The sequence below is a fragment of the Trichosurus vulpecula genome, chromosome 7 (genome assembly GCF_011100635.1).
Source record: "Trichosurus vulpecula isolate mTriVul1 chromosome 7, mTriVul1.pri, whole genome shotgun sequence".
Lineage (NCBI taxonomy): Eukaryota > Metazoa > Chordata > Mammalia > Diprotodontia > Phalangeridae > Trichosurus > Trichosurus vulpecula.
In genome coordinates this window covers 194,822,464-194,842,566 of record NC_050579.1, presented here as the reverse complement: position 1 = coordinate 194,842,566, position 20,103 = coordinate 194,822,464, and the positions used below count along the sequence as shown (strand labels likewise).

Here is a 20,103-nt window from a genome sequence, read left to right as displayed (position 1 = left end):
AAAATCTGCCAAACATAGCATTAGGAATTGAACAGGGACTGATTATTAATTTTTTTTGCCTGTAAAAGGGAATGATCATTTTAAGAAGCTGTTTCACCAAAAGAATATAGAACTTACATTCATAAAACCTGGTCCTTTACAAACTTAATGAGGATACATTGATTTTCATACTTTGTGTACATTATAGGATCTTGAAATGTTCTGCTTTTCATATATTTTGGTGAGGTGTTTTTATATGATAATAAACAATCTTTATTATATTTTCCTTCTGTTTTTAGATGGTCCTGTGCATTAGAACTTTGGAACATCTCATATTAGATCCACTTTTAAATCTTTAGAGACCTTTCAAATTTTGCAACCAGCATTCAAAGTTATTTTGAAAATTGCTTGATTTATTTTAGTCTATAGATTGTGTCTGTGGCTTCACACGTTTATAGTTGTTAGTATTCTACTTTTCCATTGTAACCGTCATTCAATCAGTCATCAATCATTTATTAAGCATCACTGTGTCTTCTGCACTGTGCTAGATGTGAATAGAGACAAAAATGAAACATTCATTTCCCTGTTTGCTTCCTATTGCCTTCTACTAGAGAAAACAACTTCTATAGAGATAAGAAAAAAAACCTTTAAAACAAAGGTGGGAAAGGAGTTTATGAGAACCTGGAATTTGCACTATAATGGAAAGAGTACTGAATTAAATAATAAGGCTTGAGTTTTTTTCCATCTTTGATATTTGCTAATTGTGCTACTATGAGGAAGTCACTTAACTTCTCTTTAAAGTGTTATATAAACATGATTGATATTAGAAACTGCTTTAGTTTTAATTACAAATTACATTTTTCAGAAATATAACATGCTAATGTTAATTGTTAATGTTGATTGCATAGGCCCACAGCCTATGCAATTATGCATTCTGTATTTTACTTGCATGCAAAGAAAACAAGCCAGTGCAAAGGATTTATTCAAGAAGGTAAGCTCCAACATGTGCCCTAGTAACTTCTGAATGTCCCTGGTGAAAGCATAAAAAAATGAAAAAATGTAAAAAATCTACGTAACAGAAATTTATGGCATACAACCCCAGTCATCATCAATACTTTTCCCATGTCCTTGTTGATTACCTGTCTTCCCTACAGTCACCATACCTTATTCTCTTTCCTCACACCCTCACCATACTCCCAATCTCTGTCTTTTTCAGTGAGTTAGGCAACTACTATTCTACTGAAAAGGTTGAAGCCTTCCTTAATGAGCTTCCTCTTTTGCATTCTTCAAATCTTTTCAGTATCATTACCAACTTTTTTTACTTTCCCTTCAGTCGTGGCAGAGGAAAAAAAGCATACTTATTCTTTATTAAACTAATCCTCCTATCTGCACTTTTAAAAACAAAATCTTATTGATTTTTTTTGTTTTTGCCATCATTTTCCAGTATATCCTTCTCCCTCCCTCTTCCAGAGAGCCTTCCCTTATAACAAAGCAATAATTCACCAAATACATCAAAATGGTCTGACATTATATGTAGTATTGCAAGCTTATAATCCCCCACCTATTCAAAGAAGCAGGGTAGGCAAATTTATATCTCTCCTTTGGTGCAGAGTTTGGTCATGACAATAAAACACCATTCAATTTTGACTGTTTTGTTATTTTTTGTACTTGCATTTTGAATTGTTTTTCTGCCTCAACTTACTTCATTTTATGTTAGTTCACATAAGTTTTCCACTGCTTCTCTGCACTTATCATTTCTCATAGCAATTCCATGCGATTCACACTGTACAGGTTGTTAAGCCCAGGCAATAAACATCTAGTTCTTTCCAATAGTGCTGCTATAAATATTTGGGTGTCTATAGTACCTTTCTTTTTATTGTTGACCTCCTTGCCTTGAAGTAGGATCTCTGAATTTAGAAATGCAGCCTCCTCAGGGAAAAGAGTTCATCCCACCTTTGATAATTACTGTCTGTGTTACTTTGGGCAAGTTGCTTTACCTCTCTTGGTCTCAATTTCCTCTTCTGTGAGATGAAAGATTTGGTTTAGATTAAGGGTTCTTAATCTGGGGCCTGTCAGCTTGTTTTAAAAGTATTTTTATAACTACATTTCAATATAGTTGATTTTCTTTGTAACCCTGTTTTTATGCATTTAAAAACATTATTTTTTTTGAGAAGAGTTCCTTCACTAGGCTGCCAAGGAAGATCCATGACACTAAAATAGTTAAGAACCCTTGATTGAGATGGTCTAAGTTCCCTTCCAGCTCTAATTAGGTCCGTGGTTATCACCAGCATGGCAGAATGTCATACATCTTTTGGCCCTGGTGACTTTCAGTGAACACTTAAGTTACAAAGAGGTTGTGGTCTGTATTGGTGAAGAGGCTAACAATGCTGATGAATATGAATATACAATTATGAACATGCAACTGAAGAGTTACTGTGTCTTCTTTGAAGTCATAGCTAAGACAGTGATAATAGCTCGTATTTATATAATGCCCTAGAGTTTATAAGACACAGAATGGCATTGTAGATAGAATGCTGTGCTTGAAGCCAGGAAGACCTGCATTCAACCCCTGTCCTGACACACTAGCTATGTGACTTGGTGGGTGAGGAGAGAGGGAGGCATGGAGGAGAGAAGAGAATAAGGAGGAGAGAGGAAAGGGGTATGTGTGTTTGTGCACTTGTGTGTGTGTGTGTGTGAAAGAGAGAGAGAGAGACAGAGACAGAGAGATACTGGGTTGTGAAGCTATAAGAAGTACAAGGAGATTAAGGAGGTAACTATTAAGTCAGAGCAGTGTCTCAAAGACAATCCTTGAAAGACAGAATAGAATGGGACATTTTTGCTAAAGGAGTCAGGGAGCAAAAATAGGACTTCAATAAGTTCATGTCTACTGTCTGGTTTCATCATAAGGTAAGCCCCTTATAGACTTGAAACCTAAGAGACAGGATTGTTGATGAGACCATAAAAGAATCTTCCTGTGTCTAAGCCAGTTCAAGAAGTACTTAGATGCCTAAGAGCCTTTTTACAAATTTACCTTTGTTAGGATCCTAGAATTAGATCTTATATCCAGCTCGGATTAGACTAGCTCACTTCAGGAAAAAAATCTGGAAAAAAGGGCTTGGTCAGGAACTTTAGTCTTGGTTCCAAGCAATATTATATCTGAGACCAAATGAACAAATAAGCCAGTAAATTTTAATTTTTTTCATTTAGTATTTAGTATTTTATTACTTAGTAGATTCATTAAAGAGACACCAAAAGAAGGACTGTGAGCTGTTTTTACAGAGTAAGGGAAGAGAGAAGAGTGAGATCTAGGTACTCTGCTTTAGATCAAATTTTATGGTAAGAATCCTCCCTATAGAGAAACCAGAGAACCCAGTCCTGGGACTTGCTGGTGGGAGAAAAGAGTGAAACCATGTAACATTTTTATCTAGTGGTACCTCACACTTGGCCAAAGAATTGCAAAGATATTTTGAAGACATTTTCAGAAAAAGAGCAGCCTTTACTTTTGGTGCAAACATTTATTTCATGGCTTCTTTAATATCCTATCACCGATTACATAAATTTAGTTATTCAGGGAAAGATTAGCCAGGCAATTAATGTTTCTGAAAATTTCTAATGTTCCATTTCTTTATCACCATCATTTGCTTGTCTTTCCATTGTACAATTTATTCTGTTCTCTCTCAGGCTTTGCTTGTACCCTTCTAGATATTTCCATGTGTGTTAAAACGCTAAGGACTCAGGTTTTTTTTTTCCAGTTTACACCATTTTCCTACTTATACTTATACTTGAAACTCCATTGCTATCACATTAGCCAAGATGGACTTTTTGTGAAGCTATGACTGGTTCATTCTCTCTCAGCTTTGATTTTTCTCCAGTGAAATATTGGCCAATTGTACTGTCATGTGTGTGAAGATCACACTGATGAATAATGTTTAATAGGCAAATACCAAAACATTTGTTAACTTGTGATGATTCGTGAGTTTTTGGCTAACTAGCTAGTATGAGAATTTTGATAGATATATGAAAAACTGTTTAAAAAGCATTTGAGCTTATTCATTTGGATGGGAGTTTAAAGCTGATTAATGATTATGGCTTGTGTTAAAAATTATTTTTAAGATTACTCTTATTAACAAAACTAAGTATTAAAATTAAATCCACTGGGTTAAATTGTGCATCAATTTCAAATTTTAAGGTGGTATTGGTGAAGGCAGGCTTGGATTAATCATTTGCTTTTCACAAGCTTTGCTTTCAACTAAACAACATCATGAAAGTGATGTATTGACCATAATGAAAGAAAATTGTTATATTCACCTATTTGTAATGATAATTTGCTAATCAGATTATAACAGAGTCTTAGCAGGGTTTTATTTCTTAGTGAAACTGTGTAAAAATATCTTGCTCAAGGTTTTAATGAAAAAAAGATCTGTTTTTACTTTTCCGACATCAATGTCGTGCTTTCAGACATATGCAAACTTAACAGTCATCCTGTCTATATCATTTTCTTTTGAATGACAGCTTAACAGTTTTCCTGCATGGATTGTGTTAAAAATCTTTACAGACTAGATTCACTAAAACATATGTTCAACTTTTGGGCTGCTAGCTGTACTAGCTGTAGTGCCAGCTTTTTTCCCCAAAGGTATACTTTGCAATTTTGTTACCATTGATCCTCATTATTAATGCTGCATTAAAATATCATTAATTTAGATTCTATTAATCTATCACTCCTATCATATCAGGTGATCTGAAGCTTGCTTTTTCCTATGAAGTAGTTACGACATAAACCGATCAAATGGGTGGAGATTATTAATATAACATTAATAGTATAATTAATATATTAAGAGGACCAAATATTTGAAGGAATTTTAGCACTTTGTTGCTTTAAAATCTTGAGGGTTATGAATGGTAATCAAAATGTCCTCATCAAAGGAGGTGAGTGAACCTTGGTGTATACATTTCCTTATATCAGTTTCGGTACTAAGTAGCATATCTCAGACTAGAACTAAAGTCTTCTGACTCCTAGTCCTTTGTTCTTTTCACTGGACCAAGTTGGCCATGCTTTTTAAATTGCTGTGGAATTGTTTGTTGCTAAATGACTGTCTCTGATGAAATCCTATCCAGACAGACCATTTCCAACAGATGACCCCTGACCTGTCACTTGAAAGTAACAAAATTTTATCTTTAAAAATTATGTACTTATTAGTGGAACTAGAAGAACAATTTATCAAATAACATTGTGAAGAGAAACGCCTTAAGAACTCTAATCAGCACAATGATACAATGATCAATCTGGATTCCAGGAAATCATAATGAAACATGCTACTCACATCCTGAGAGAGAGGTGATTGACTAAGGTGCGAACGGAAACAAACATTTTTTGGACATGATTAATGTGAGAATTTGTTTTCTTGACTATGTGTATTTGTTACAGAGTGTTTTTTTCCTTTTCAATGACCTGAATGGGGGAAGGTGGGATGGAAAGAAAGGAGGTTTTTGTTCATTAGAAGAGCAAAATTAAAACTTATATGCTTTAGACTAACTCTAAAACAATTTTCTAGCAATTAGTCTTTCAGTGATGGCTTAATGTAATTCAACTATTATCTTGAAAGCAAAACTATAACTAGTTATACATCATAACAATAGTTATAACTATTGTCATATTGTTATGGCAATAGTTATAGCTATTGTCAGAAAGGTAGTATACAACCTACTCATTTGCTATCTGATTGTTTCCCCTTCTGTTAAAAAGAATAGCCTTGGTTTCATTGAACTCTATAGCTTATGTAGTTATATATAGTGTTATATAAACAAATGAATGTTATCATTATTATTATTTCTGTGTGGGTTGGGACTTCCTTAGTTAAGGAAGCCTGTTGAGAGGTAGGACTTCTGAGCATCTTACTCTAGCAACCAGAAATGGTGCATTGAAATAGTTTATCAGTTTATGGAGAGTGTGATTTGAACACATGCAAATTACATGGACTCTCACTTCAACCTATAGGAAGTAACCAAAACTGTGCCTGGGGAGGTAGGGATAGGAAGGGAAAAGGGAAAGGGAAAGGGAAAAGAGAAATCTAATTGTGTCTTCTCCCCCTCCCCAACCACAAACATTCACACCTTGTGCTTTTGGCCAAATATTTGCTATGACATTAAGTAGACTTAAAAAAGGACAGAGAAATGGAGAGTGTATATTAAAAGAGAGGGTACTCAGCAGAATACTGAAGAATGAAGAGAAGAATGAAAATTATAAAGACAATGAACCAGGGATAATTACAAATAAACACATCAGAAGTACATTTGTACCCACACCCTTGAGTAATATGATTTGGCTTTGGGAATTTTTATTGGTGACAACCATTTTTCTTAATATCATCCCTTTAAGAACACTGATGTCTTCTGCATTTTAATATAATGAGTATGAATAAACAGGTTTTTGGGATACTGTTAACAAACAGGGTTACTTTCCAGATAATTAAATGATTTGCCTTTCTTTCTGAATATCCCAATGCCTATTGATTGCCCCATCTGAAGCATCAGTTTCTATATTGCTCTTAGAAATGGGAACCTCAGAGCATCTCATTCTGATTCTTCATATTTTTTAATTCTTTTGAGCTACAGTCATATCTGTAGAATTCTATCTGTAATTATATCCATATTTATAAACTGAAAAACCATTGGAAATATAAGGCTTTTTACCTGATTCTGACAATACATTTCTTACTGTGTCTGCTCCTTGATTAGTCAGGCAGAGAGGAAGCTGAATAAAAAGCACGCTGACAAATTCAACTCATAAGAAGGATGTGATATTGGTAGATAAAGGAATATATAGGAACATACAGGGAAGTGTGCTATGATACTTTTTTGGATGCATGATTTTCCTCTAAGCCAGGAAAACTACAATCAGAGAATTAATTCCCCAATATTTTTAATGGTTCCTATAAAAGTTATGTCTTTTCCCATCTGTTTGCGATCTTTTCTAATAGCCATGTAGTATATCAATACAATTCATGCAATTGGGACCTCCTGTATTATTGAAAATGACTGTCCATAGAAGATTCCCTGGAGGCAGTTGCAGAATGTATCAGTTCATATGAGTCAACAGATATTTGTTAAATATCTGTGGTGTGTTTAACTAGTGCTAGGCACAGGGAATCATGCACTCTCCATACTCTGCATATTTGTTTCCAAACATAATTGAAAATGCTGACTGTTTTGCTTTAGTTAAGCCTTGAATGATTTAGCTTCAGTTACCATAGCAATCACTGTTCTTCTGTTTATCATTAATGGCATTTTAAGATAACTGAGCTACTTTTGTTAAAAGTCTCAAAATTCCTTTTATGTGAAACTGAATACAAGATGACTCCCTTGGTTGTGAACTTCCTGAACGGTCAATCCTGGAAAAGCTTTAGTTAGGAACTTTAATTCATAGTATTAACACCTGCCTTTTAAAAAAAAGTGACCTTCTTTAAGGCCAGGATATTTTTGAGATTTTTTTCTTTTAAATATATATCTTTAGAGTTATAAAATACTTTTATTAATTAGTAAATTTAATTTTGTATTTATAGTTTGCATATGATATAATTGACATTTATTTTTTAAAAAACTAAATAAGATTATATTGGAGTTAGAGCTTTTATTTGTTAAATTCAGTTCACTTAGTGTGTCACTTATTTGTAACTGAGCAAATAAAATATTTTGAGTCTTATTTGTAACATAACTGGAACAGGTGAACCATTTAGAATTTTTAGTGTAGTCACTGACCCTTTCTCTGATCTTCTCTTGGCTATAAATAATTCATATCTTAAAATCCATCCTGTGCAATCCTTAGAGAGGAAATAGCATGAATATATTTTAATTTGGACATTCATGTTTCATAGGCATAAATATTTAATATAATATTTAAGAAAGATAAAATGAGTTTAAAATTTAAAAAATCACTCATTTATCTTTTTCTTAATCTTATAACATAATTCAGATCCTGACATTAATGTCACAGTTAAACTTTTTCATACTATCTTGTTCTGTAGTGTATGTTATATACCTTTTTGAGCTACTATATTTATTACCCATTCGCAATGATTCTATCAGATGTGCTTTTTTACATTAAAATTGAATAGTGATGTTCTGATTCATTATATTTATCATACAGGTGCTGAAAAAACTTAGAAACCCATCAACTTTGTCTGTAATTTCTTCGTATTTTCCATTATTTTCAGTATTCCAAGTTCGAGTCTTTTCTTTCTATCCTGTTTCCCCCATAGCTTTTTTATACTATTTTAGTACTTTCCTTGTCAGCTACCTGGTTTTTTCTTAAATTTTAAATATGTAAATGTATACATCAAAATGAACAAAACATAGCACTTTCTCTCTACTACTGCAACAAAAAGAGGAAAATTGGCATAGACATATAGGAAAATGTTTAACTGCCACAGCCTCAGCTGAAAATGATTTGTTATCATAGAAATGTTGGGTTAACAGTGGAGCTACAGAATTATATTTTCTCTCCCTTTGTTAATATACAATGTCATTTGAAAAAGTGTTTTTTTTTTCAGATAGCGTCAAAATAGACTGCCATCATAAGAAAGGCAATTCAATGTATTTTCAGATTCCAGTCTTGAGTTATGCATGTAACTGAACTCAAACTGCTTGTAAATCTATAACATCATTAAGTTGGAAAAAAATACCAACTCTTAAAAACTGAGTTTTTGTCTCTCTTTTTCAGTCAGTGGCCAAAACTGGGCGACTCATGATCAGTCATGAGGCTCCCTTGACAGGAGGCTTTGCATCGGAGATCAGTTCTACAGTTCAGGTACAATAGCTTCTCTCTCTCTTTCTCTCTCTTTTTTTTGGCATAAGTTCTGATATTTTGTAGCTTTTCCTATGTCTTAGAGAGAAAAAAACTACTTATCACAACATGCGAAGGTAAGTACTTAATTGAAATCCACGTTCACTGCTTTTTAGCTAATGGTGTAATTACATCTTCTGGAAAAGGGATTTGTGTAAAAATAAGAGCTGAAAAATCCTTTGTAGGGGAAAGTTTGAAACCAGTTCAATATACCATGTTCTGGTGTATTTAAAATTATATTTGAATAAGCTATATGCAGAGTTTTGCAAAGTCTTCTCAGTTTGAATCTGATGTTGTCCTATAATGAAACCAAAACTGAATGAAATGATTCATTTTGAAGTTTGTCTTAAATGTTTTTAGACTCCAACTTGTAATAAATTACTTTGTCAAAAAGTCAGTCTTTTAGAGTCATTTGTGTAACTAAATTACTTTATGGTACTGGCAGCTGCAGCAGAATGGTTGAAAGGCTTATGTAAAGATTTATATTTTAAATAGTCACTCAAAATGTATGTCCTGCTACATGAGAAAAAATAATATTCCTTTCTGTATCACTTCCAGTTATTAGAGTATTTACTTGATGCCTCTATTCACATTTTATGCCATATCACGAAGTAGATAACTTAAAAAGAATATTTTCCTTTTCCTTTACTTTGTATACTGAAAAGCAAATTAAATCTGACATGTTTTAATGTAAAAATACATTGCTGGAATGAAATGTTTACTGTTAAAATTGTATTGTTCTTTGGCCATGTTGAGAATTTTCTTAATTCTTCAAATATTTTATATTAATTTTCATATTAGACTTTATTTTTTATTCAGTTTTCAATTTACCTCAATATTAGTAGAAATTCCACTTTATTGGGAATTTAATGTGTAGAAATAAATCAGAGCACTTCCTCAGAAATTAAAATATTACCATTGAGTATTATTAAATGCCAACTCAATATTTATTACAACTTATAGGAAACTATTGATTTAAAAGCTTTTTAACTGCTATAACTTTATTTGTATTATAAAGCATAATAAAACAATTCAAAGTTTTGATTAAGGGAAGAGGAACTGTTTTGGAAGTGACATTAATGAAAAATTTAAATAAAAAATTTAAAATTTAAATTAAAAATTTGTCCTTTTTGAAATAGAACAAGATTAACCCTCTATAATTATAACTTTAAATGAATAGAGTGTTATTACTACTTATAATTATTATGAGCTTAATTAATGCAAAGATATAAGATGGATGGTTACATACAAAATTTAGTAAAAGCAAGCTCTGAGGTTCTTGTAATGTCAGTTTCTTTCTTTCTTTCTTTCTTCCCCCTCCTCCCTCTGAGACTGTGTCTCCCTTTCTCACCCAGGATGCAAATGTAGTGGCCTCTCATGGACCCAACCCCAATATTTCATCAGCCCAAAAGCTTTATCCAGCCTCTTTTCCCTGATGTGGGCCAGTTTGCCTCTTAGGCATCCTGGTTACCCTCTGTTCCTAGATGTTATCCTAATGGTGTGGACACTCAATTGACATCTGCCATTTTATTAGGAAACAATAACTTTCTTGTTTAATATGTTATGGTATTGTTTGTATCATTAGTATTTTGCATTTTAAAGCATTTTCACCTTTGTTTGTCCAGTTTTCCGTTGTTCATTTGTGGCAATCAAGTGTTGCTAAATGTTAAAGGTTGATAATTAAGATCAATGTCATATGTTAGGCCAACTCAAAAAAAGAAATTGAACTTTACATTTTTTTAATAATGTGTTTAATTCACTCTATCCCACATGCAACATTGATTAATACTTGTTGCCTAAATCTGAACTTCACTTGACTGCTTTCTCTATAAATTTGCTTTGTTACAAAAACTTTATTATGAACTTTTCATTACATTTGAACAACAACAACAAAAGGGGTCAGGGTGATGCTGGGAGAGTAGAGAAAAGTGGATGAAAAAGATTGGAAAGTAAAACTTCATGGGATTTTGTTTCTAGTTGTGCTCATAAAGTGTGCTCTCACTTAAGGGCATAGTAAATTTTATGTGTGTTATGCATACCCATCCACTCTCTTTCTTTAGGGAGTGTCAGAAGAGAATGAGTGCTTTTCTGGATCAGTTTAACTTATTTACTTTAGTTTTCTCTTTTAAAAATGCTCTAATTGATCAATCATGAAGTTATTTCAGTTACTAATAAAGTAAGACATTGACATGATATATAAGCATGTCAAACTTCTACACTAAAGAACTTAGAAAATTGAAATTTAATTTCCTTATATTTTCTTATATACAAGATAAAATTTGAATTATGCAGAAATGGTGTTTATAGACATGGTATTATTTAATGTGGAAGAAATGAATTTTAATAAGAATTTAAAACAGCTCAATGTTTACAAATATGTCTCTTCATGTTAATGAAAAATATATACCATGATAATGGGGGATAAAATGATTTTTACTGGGATTGTACAGTAAGATGTGATAATGCTGTTAAATCTGATGATAATATTTTGCTGTGTACTTTTGAAATGTTCTAAATATGGTGAGAATTTTTTTAACTCATTTAAAGGTTATTCACAGTCTTTTGATTTTCACATCTGTGACATAAATTAAGAATGCCTTACATTGTTGAAACTGAAATCACTTAACAATTCTGAGGTGTAATTGTTTACCCTAGCTAAATGAACTTTTACCACATTTGTTAGTTGCCAGATTTTCCCTTTTAATTTTTTTCAAAAAGTCACCTTATTATCTCACTGTGTCTACTTTTTGATAATCTAAGGAAAATCCTTTATACAAATAAAAAAAAACCTTTCTAAATTCAGAAACCTTAGAGACATTGTTTCATTGTTTTAGTTTCCAGTTTAGTTTTTTTTTTTGAGATACGTGTGTTGTAGATTAAAATACTGGCTTAAATATTCTCCCAATTACATCAAGTAATGGAAAATATATGTGAAAATGAGCAGCTGGAAAATATTTGCTAACACTATTTTTGTGGATTTCTAATCACTTTTAAATCAGTGAGAGACAACATAGCATAGTGAATACCTACCTGAGAGCCAAAAAGAATAGGGTTCAAGTCTCATATCAGAATAAATTATGCTACCTTTCAGAGACCTAGGCAATTCTCCATATATACATTAAAGAATGTTGTTGATTTACATTTGTAGAGGAAATTTCCTCAACTGAGAATTCCCCAAGCCAATGAAATCACAAGTCTGGTCTTCATCTCTATACCCATTAATTAGTAATATAATAAAGAATATAGGTTTTGATCACAAAAAAATCAAAAGGATGATTATGAACATTAGAGAGAATAATGAGTTTTTAAAAATTTACTATACAAAAGAAACAACTAAAAATCTTCCCATATTACCCAAATAAATAAGGTTTGGACCAAATATTAACATAATAGAAAGTTTTAATTTCTATTTTGAGTAGGAAAATATGCTGTGAAACATAGAGTTATCATAGAATGATTTCTTGTATGCAGGAAATATCACCAATTATATCAATATCTTCAGTGTTTTATTAAAAGATTATTTAATCACATTTTTGCTCTGGACTTGTAATTTCTGTGATGTGGACACCTCTCAGAGTGGCAATTTTCACTAGTGATGCAGGGCATTCATCTGCCATTTATGTTATTAAAGATTTACTTGGGTAACTGAGACATTAAATGACTTGCCCACATTTCATACTACTGAATATTCTTAATTCCAGGGCTGGTCCCTTGTATATTAACACATGCTGCCTGTCATGTCTAATAATATGGAGAGATAGCATGCTGTAATGGATAGGGCACTGGACTTGGAGTTAAGATTATCTGTGTTCAAATACTTCCTCAGATTTCATCACAAGCTGTGTGACATTGGGCAAGTCACCAAACCATTTTGTTCCTTAGGTTCTTCATTGTAAAATAAAAAGGTTATATTTAGTGATATCTAAGTTTCTTTCCAGTATCATCTTATACAAAAGATATAAAATGCTATATAGGTATTACTATATTTATCTTATCTTTTTCAAAGAAATACTAGTTAATGTTGTTCTAGCCATATTGCTTACAGGTAGAAAAATGATCAAAGTGTTATAAGGATTTATTATTTTGTATATGAGTTATTAAAAATCTCATCTAATGAACTATGCACATAGAACTTTCAATTGGTGAAAATTAAATACTTTAAAAAGTAAAATATGGTAAATTTTAATAAATTCTTCTTATTAAAATTAATTAATTCATTTGAAGGTGGAAGGGGAAAGAAGGGTCAGACATAGATGTATTTGACTCCTATGTTGAGGAAAATTTATTAGTTTCAGATTCAAACTTGCTATCTCTTCTCATCTAAATTTGTGCCTCCATCTATTCTCACTTTGGGGGAAGGAACTTTTCTTCCTATTTTCCATTTGACATGTACTAAAAGTAAGATATACTTCTCTTAAGTGAAAATTTGACCACATTCATCCGAAGTAGTTGAAAAGTGTGTGTGTGTGTGTGTGTGTGTGTGTGTGTGTGTGTGTGTGTAACAGGCATGAAAGAGCATGACTGTTAGATATTATAATTGAGCAATATAAAGATTTAGTAAATTCATGAACAAATGGATTATTTTTATGTTGATATTTATATTTATTGCCCTTGTATAATCACATATTTTTAAGAATTCTTTTCTATCTTTACACATATTATTTTATCAACATTAACTCTAAAATTATTTAGTGTTATTAAATAATGCACAGAAATATACATTATTTAAATCATAATATGAAACAATTTGTGGCATATAGGAATTTAGTATGGCATATTGCTTTAGGCACAGTAGAAACTTAACTTTATTATTCATTTGTAACATATTCCCATAATGATGAAATAAATTATGAGTCTGATTGGATTGTGCTCTAGCAAAAAAACACACAAGAGAAGTGAAATCCTTTTCCCCCGTCTTCTGGATTTAGTGCTTAATAAGAATGCCAAAAATCTTGGGGATTGTGGTTGGCTTGAAGATTTGTTTTTTTTTACACATGGAAGCAATAAGACTGCAATAAAGAGTCCAGTTGGAGACCATGGTAAGTTTCCATACCATTGTTCCATCCTTTCTGTGAGGTCTCTTAACCTAGACTAAAAAGTCAGGGATTGTTGAATACATGTATGTATTTTTAAAGGAATCAGAACATCATAAACTATAATAATCTAAAAAGATGAGAAATCATTATGAGAAAGGAAGGCTTCTATGTCTTTTAATGAAAGAGCTTTTGCTTTTTTCACTATCTCAAGTTGTAATTTTTTAAATAGAGTATCCTGCATACAAATTCTTTATGACTATCAAAATTAAAAATATGCAGCTTTCAGACATTGACAAAGTGTAGAAGTATATGGTCAAAGTGTTAGAGATTGTAGAGTTTTTGAGATCATGGAAAGCTTTACTATAATGAAAATTTTAAAGCTAGCGTGTTAGAAAATCAAGACTCAGTACACGGACATGCCTGAGTAATAATATAGTGATTATAAAAGCAATTTTATAATTCTAATTTGCTTTATATAACATTATGCATTTGAAAAATACAGCGTAGTGTGTATAGTAATAGTTCAGTGGAATTGGGACAGATATAAGTAGTGATACACTGGTCATGATGTATTATCAAGGCATTTAATGATCAGAAGTGGGGTGACTTTAAAAATAATAATAATATTGAAGCCTATGAAATAAAGAGAGATACTTCCCTTTGGCCAATACTTAAATTTGTGTGATACAGAGATGATTAGTTTGGATGAAACTTTACATGGATGAAAAGTAAATAAACAGGCACAGCAACAATTTAATTAAATAGCCACTATCATTATAAATCAAATGATAGTCTGCACAGATATAGAGGAGACTACTATACTAGTCTACACCTTCCTACCCACCTTGGCAGTTATGCCAAAATAATACCATCCAAAACATCCTCTTTAAACAAAAACATCTCAATATGTATGCAATGTCACAGGCCTGGTCTAAGAAAATAAAACTTGCTATCATTTTGAAAATTGTAATATTCTAAAATGATATAATAGGTGCTATTGTCATTATAATTATTGATAAACAATTATACTTTAAAGAAGTAATACTGGCAGTATTTATTTTTAGAAAGATAAGTATCTTGACCTGTCTCCCAAGCCAGCTCTATATTGTTTCCCCATGGACACTTGAAACCCAATCGTGCCCCAAATCAACCTTATTACATTTCCTGAGAAAACCTGTTGCTCCTTTCAACTTTATTTTTGTGACTTGTGCCAACATTCACCCAATCTCCTATATTTAAATTCTTGGTACTTTTTTTTCTCTCACCTTTGATATGTAATATGCCTAGTTATCACTTCCTATTGATTCTATTTCAATTCTCCTCAATTCAATAAACATTTAATAGATGCCTACTATGACTTTTTGCTAGACATTGGGGATGCAAAAACAAAACAGTTGTTACTCTCAAAGAACTTACATTTGATTGGCAGAAAGGAGATACTTGCACAAAAAAGTGCATAAAAATTAAATACAAAATATGGACAGGATAATTTTTGGAAAGAGGGCACTAGCAACTGGGTAATGAAGATAGACTTTCTTTTAGAGAGTGTACTGATGTTGAGCTGTAAAGGAAGCCAGGGATTCTGTGAGGCAGAGGGTAAGAAGGACAAGTGTCGGGGACAGTTTGGGCAAAGGTACATAGCAGATAGAATGTAGGACACAGAGACAGTGACTGGGAAAGTAGTTCTTGAACCTATGCTTTTGTTGTTATATTTTGTTGCATGGTATATGCTAAGCCTAAAAAGGAGACTGGAGACAAGGAGCTTTTAAAAATCAAGCAGAGGAGTTTGTGCAGAATTTCTTGAGAAAAGTAATGACATAGCTAGATCTGTGCCTTAGGAATATCAATTTGACATCTTTATTAAAGATGAATTGTAGACAGGAGAGATTTGAGTCACAAAGATCAATTAGGGGGTAATTGTGATGATTCAGACAAGAGGTGATAAAGTCATGAAAAACTAGGATCCGCTCTAAAACATCTTCCTTCTTGTCCATTCACATTTTAAGCACCTATTAACACTTTCTTTGACATTTGTTGTAGCCTTTTAAAAGGTCTTGCTACCTGTTCAAACACATGCTCATTTGAATTAACATGTGTAAGGTGCTTTGCCCACCTTAAAATGCTATATAAATGCTAGCTATTAGCAATTATTGCTATTCTCTTCTCTGCCTTCTCTATCCTTTACAGTTACCCTCATAGTATCCTTCATATCACTGCCAGATCTGATCATATCACTCTGTAAGTAAGGAGGATTTTGTTATCCTTTTTAAGGTTTAGTTCACAGGTTCCGTGGCCATCACCATCTCTAGTTCCTATTTCCCAATCTCTAGCTATATAATAGCTCCCAGAATAGTTCCATGGATCCTAGAAATCTGTGTGTTTGCCTCAACTGGCCCCCATTGAGGCTTGGGGAATTTAGGGGAATGCACAAGCTGGAATGCTATGCCTGTCTTGACTGACCCCACTGAGATGTAGGGGTAGCTGTGCCCCCCACCCCTTCTTGCTGGCCTCTGTAAGAAGGGTGATTAGGGAATGCTGTAGAAGTTGGTGCTCACATTATCAGTAACCTTTTGAGGAGACCAGAGAAGAATAAAGTAAGCTAGCTTACTTAACCCCTTATTATGACTCTGTTCCTCTGTTCCTTTGCTAGGTCTCCACCTGTCTTACATTGGCATAGTTGGGATTACCTGTGTGTTTACCTGTGAAACGCACTCTCTTAATAGATAAAACCCTTCACTGGTTCCCTTTTGCCTACTGAATAATTCTTTATCCCTAGCCTGAAGTTCCAAGACTCTGTACTTCAGTCAGATTGGATGCCTCATTGTTCCATATGCATGCCCTATACTATACTGCCCTCTTATACTTTGTTCCCTTCCCTCAGAACTTCTTCTTTCTGCCTGTTGAATTTCTTCCTACCCAACTTTTACAATCCATCAAAAATTCTGCTTCCTCTATAAGACTTTCCCTGATCCCTCAGTTGATAATGATTTTGCCCCTTTGCACCTCTTACACACTTGTCATGTATTATTTTGTGTTATAGTCATCTGTTTATATCATTTCCTCCAACCAGATTATAAACCCATTGAGGGCAAGGACTACATTTTGATTACAATGAAGTTTCCATGTTTAGACTCAACAGTCTTTAAAGCTTTTACCTTACTCTTCTACCAAGTTTTCAATGTTTGTTTTTGTATCTCCTCTACCACCTAGCACAGGTTTTTGTGTACAATAGGCACTTTGTAAATGTGTGTTGAGTTGTTAAATTCTTTGTTCAAACAATTAATTACCAAAACACTGATGATGTTTTAACAGCCTTTCTGCCTTGTAATAGGAATAGAGAATTGTTATTTTCCATTATTCAGAAGTCATTCTAAAAATACTAAAGTGAATAGGTTAGCCTGCTGTGGTGCTTAGCACAGTGTGCTGCACTTATGACACCTAAGTACTTCTCCCCATTTGGGCAAGCAATGAATTCCTTGGAAGGCCCTTGGAGGAAGGCACATAGTTCACTCATGTTTACCCTCCATCCCTCTTCCCCACAACCCCAATAGTCTAAAACTTGGTGGCAGCATTTATTTTTCTTTCCTCTCTTGTTCCCCAGGCATTGTTCCCCAGGAAGCACCTACTTGGCCCATGATTTATCTCACACAAACTCTTAGAAGTCATAGCCTTTGAATTAGCAGCAATGCATTTCTTAAAATTTCCCAGGAGATCTCATCTATCAATAGAAATAGGCTTCAGACCAAGGAACATTTAACCCTATGGTAAAGTTATGATCCTAGTCCTATCAATTATTCTCTGATTCACCTGTGACTAACAGACATTTTCCTCTCTTCATCAACTGCTGCTGTTTATTGTCACAAGGAAATCTCTTGGAAAGTATGAGATAGATAGATAGACAGACAGACAGACAGACAGACAGATGGATGGATAGAAACTGCAGCCAGATAATTTGGTATACTAGTTAACCCCATGCCTGTTGTCTCCTTTGGGAAGGAAATGTCCCAAGTAAGGCTTATAACCTCGCTCCATGTCTGTACTTTAACTTTTATAATTATATTCTTCACATTATCAGTGTTTAGTCATATCTGACTCTTTGTGGCCTTGTTTGGGCTTTTCTTGGCAAAGATACTGGAGTGGTTTGCCATTTCCTTCTCCAGCTCATTTTACAAATGAAGAAATTGAGGCAAACAGTATTAGATGACTTGCCTACAATCACACAGCTAGTATCTGAGCCCAGATTTGAACTCAGAAAGATGAATTTTCCTGACTCCAGGCCTAGCGTTCTGTCCACTTTACCATCTAGCTCCCCACGTTACCACTAAATACTGCAATTGAACAAAATGTGTACCTTATAAAATCATAGTTTAGTTTTTAGAGGTAGCGTAATCTAGTATAAAGATTGCTGACCTTGGAAGCAGAAGATCTAGATTCGAATCCCACTTTATTACTTAATAGTTGTGCGAAAGTGGACAAGTAGTTGTCCATTGGACAGTCCACTGAGGCCTTCTGAGCCACAGTTTCTTTACCAATAAAATGGGGAAATAGTATTTCTACTTCCTGCCTCATAAGGTTCATAGGATCATAGACCTAATCTGTAAGGGATCTTACAGGCCATTTAATTCAAGCTCTTTATTTTACAAATGAGGACATTGCAGCCAGGCGTAGTTATGTAACTTCCTGAAGGTCACACAGGGATTTGAAGCCATATCCTTTGGATTGAGAACCCTTCCTCTTTACATTGTACCACACTGCTTTATAAAGGAAAGGCTTCATAAACTTTAAAATGCTACATAAGTGTGAGTTATCACAATTGATTGTCTACTGTTTATCAAAATTATTTTAAAAATTACTAGCAAGGACTTATGCTAGCCCCTGTAGACGTTTTATTGATTACAATATTTCAACTCTAATTATCAGGGACCACTTTGATCTTTCCAAACATTCATCCACAATACTCATAATTACTAATAATAGCTGTCATTTTCATGGTGCTTCAAGGTTTGCAAAGTGCTTTACATATATTACCTCATTTGATCCTCATGTCAAATGATCCCCAGGAGTTCTTATTATTCCCATTTTTCTGATAAGGAAACTGAGGCACAGAGACGTTAAGTGATTTACCCAGTGTCAAATGGATAGAAAGAAATGTTTGAGGCTTGATTCAAATCAGATGTTATTAACTCCAGGTCCAGCACTCTATACACTGCGCCACCTAACCGCCACAAAGCCAGTGGCCATTTCCATCTTTGTATTCTCTTTTCTAATGATTATTAGGTTAATAATTACCTTGAAATATTCCTGGGCTCCCTTTCTGCTTCCTTTCCTTCCTATCTGAGTCTACTGTTCTTTTGTTTCTCCTTGTCTTCACTGTTCTCTTTGCTCAACCCATATTCCCCTTCTATTCCACATATAACCCACAGCATATGCCAGTATTAGAGTGTTTGACTGGGCAACAAACCAAATTCTATTGAAGTTCTAAGTATATTCTAACAATCATAGATTGCTTTCAATAAAGAAGATATTCCTGTATAGACTACCGGACCATGCCTTTGCATGAGCTAGATATCTTTGGCTCTGAGGGGAAAACAAAACAAAACAAAACAAAATAATCCTTTAATAGCCAAATAGTGATTTGAGAGCAGGTTATGTAGTTTTTGAAATAAGGATTAGAACTGTGATTTCATTGATATAGGGAACTCCTGGGTGAGAAAAACCCATCTACCAGTGAAATTGGCACCTTCTTTGCAACTTACAGTTTTAGAGAGTTGCCTAGGATACCAGGTGTCACACAACCATGCATGCCAGTGTTCACACAACCATATATAGCTTATAGACTTCTGGATTAGCTTTCTCTCCACTATACCGTGCTGCCTTTCTCAGTTCTTGGATTATTTTGGAAGTCTTTTTTCCTCCTATTGTCAGATTTTAGGAATATCATTGCTTGTTAGTGTATCTACCAGAGAAGATAGAGAGGAAGAAGGTAAAATTGAAATGGTTATATTTTACTTTTAGGTAATTTTCATTCATTCAACAAATGTTTATCACCTATTATATGCAAAGTTTTATTCTAGGCTTAGGACACAGATAAGAAAATAAGTAATGGACAGTCTCTGTTTTGAGGATAATTACACTCTAGTCATGGAGATACGTGTGCAGACATAAATTAATAATAATTCCTAATGTCTAGAGCTGGAATAAACCTTAGACATAATCTAGGCAATCCCTTCATTTCCTGCATGAGAAAAC

General features: G+C 33.5%; 1 protein-coding gene across 2 annotated transcripts in view; it reads left to right on the top strand.

Annotated features, from left to right (window-relative positions):
- The window catches only part of BCKDHB (branched chain keto acid dehydrogenase E1 subunit beta), a 306,385-nt gene that overhangs the window by 206,876 nt on the left and 79,406 nt on the right, over positions 1-20,103 (top strand). Inside the window, exons 9-10 of one of the 2 annotated variants that reach the window (XM_036767655.1) lie at positions 8,696-8,782; positions 10,174-10,269. In XM_036767655.1, the coding sequence (XP_036623550.1) occupies positions 8,696-8,782; positions 10,174-10,254 (168 nt within the window). In that variant the 3' untranslated portion in view covers positions 10,255-10,269. Of the gene's footprint in view, positions 1-8,695; positions 8,783-10,173; positions 10,270-20,103 lie in introns of those variants that run through there. The other variant, XM_036767654.1, reaches the window with a different exon arrangement.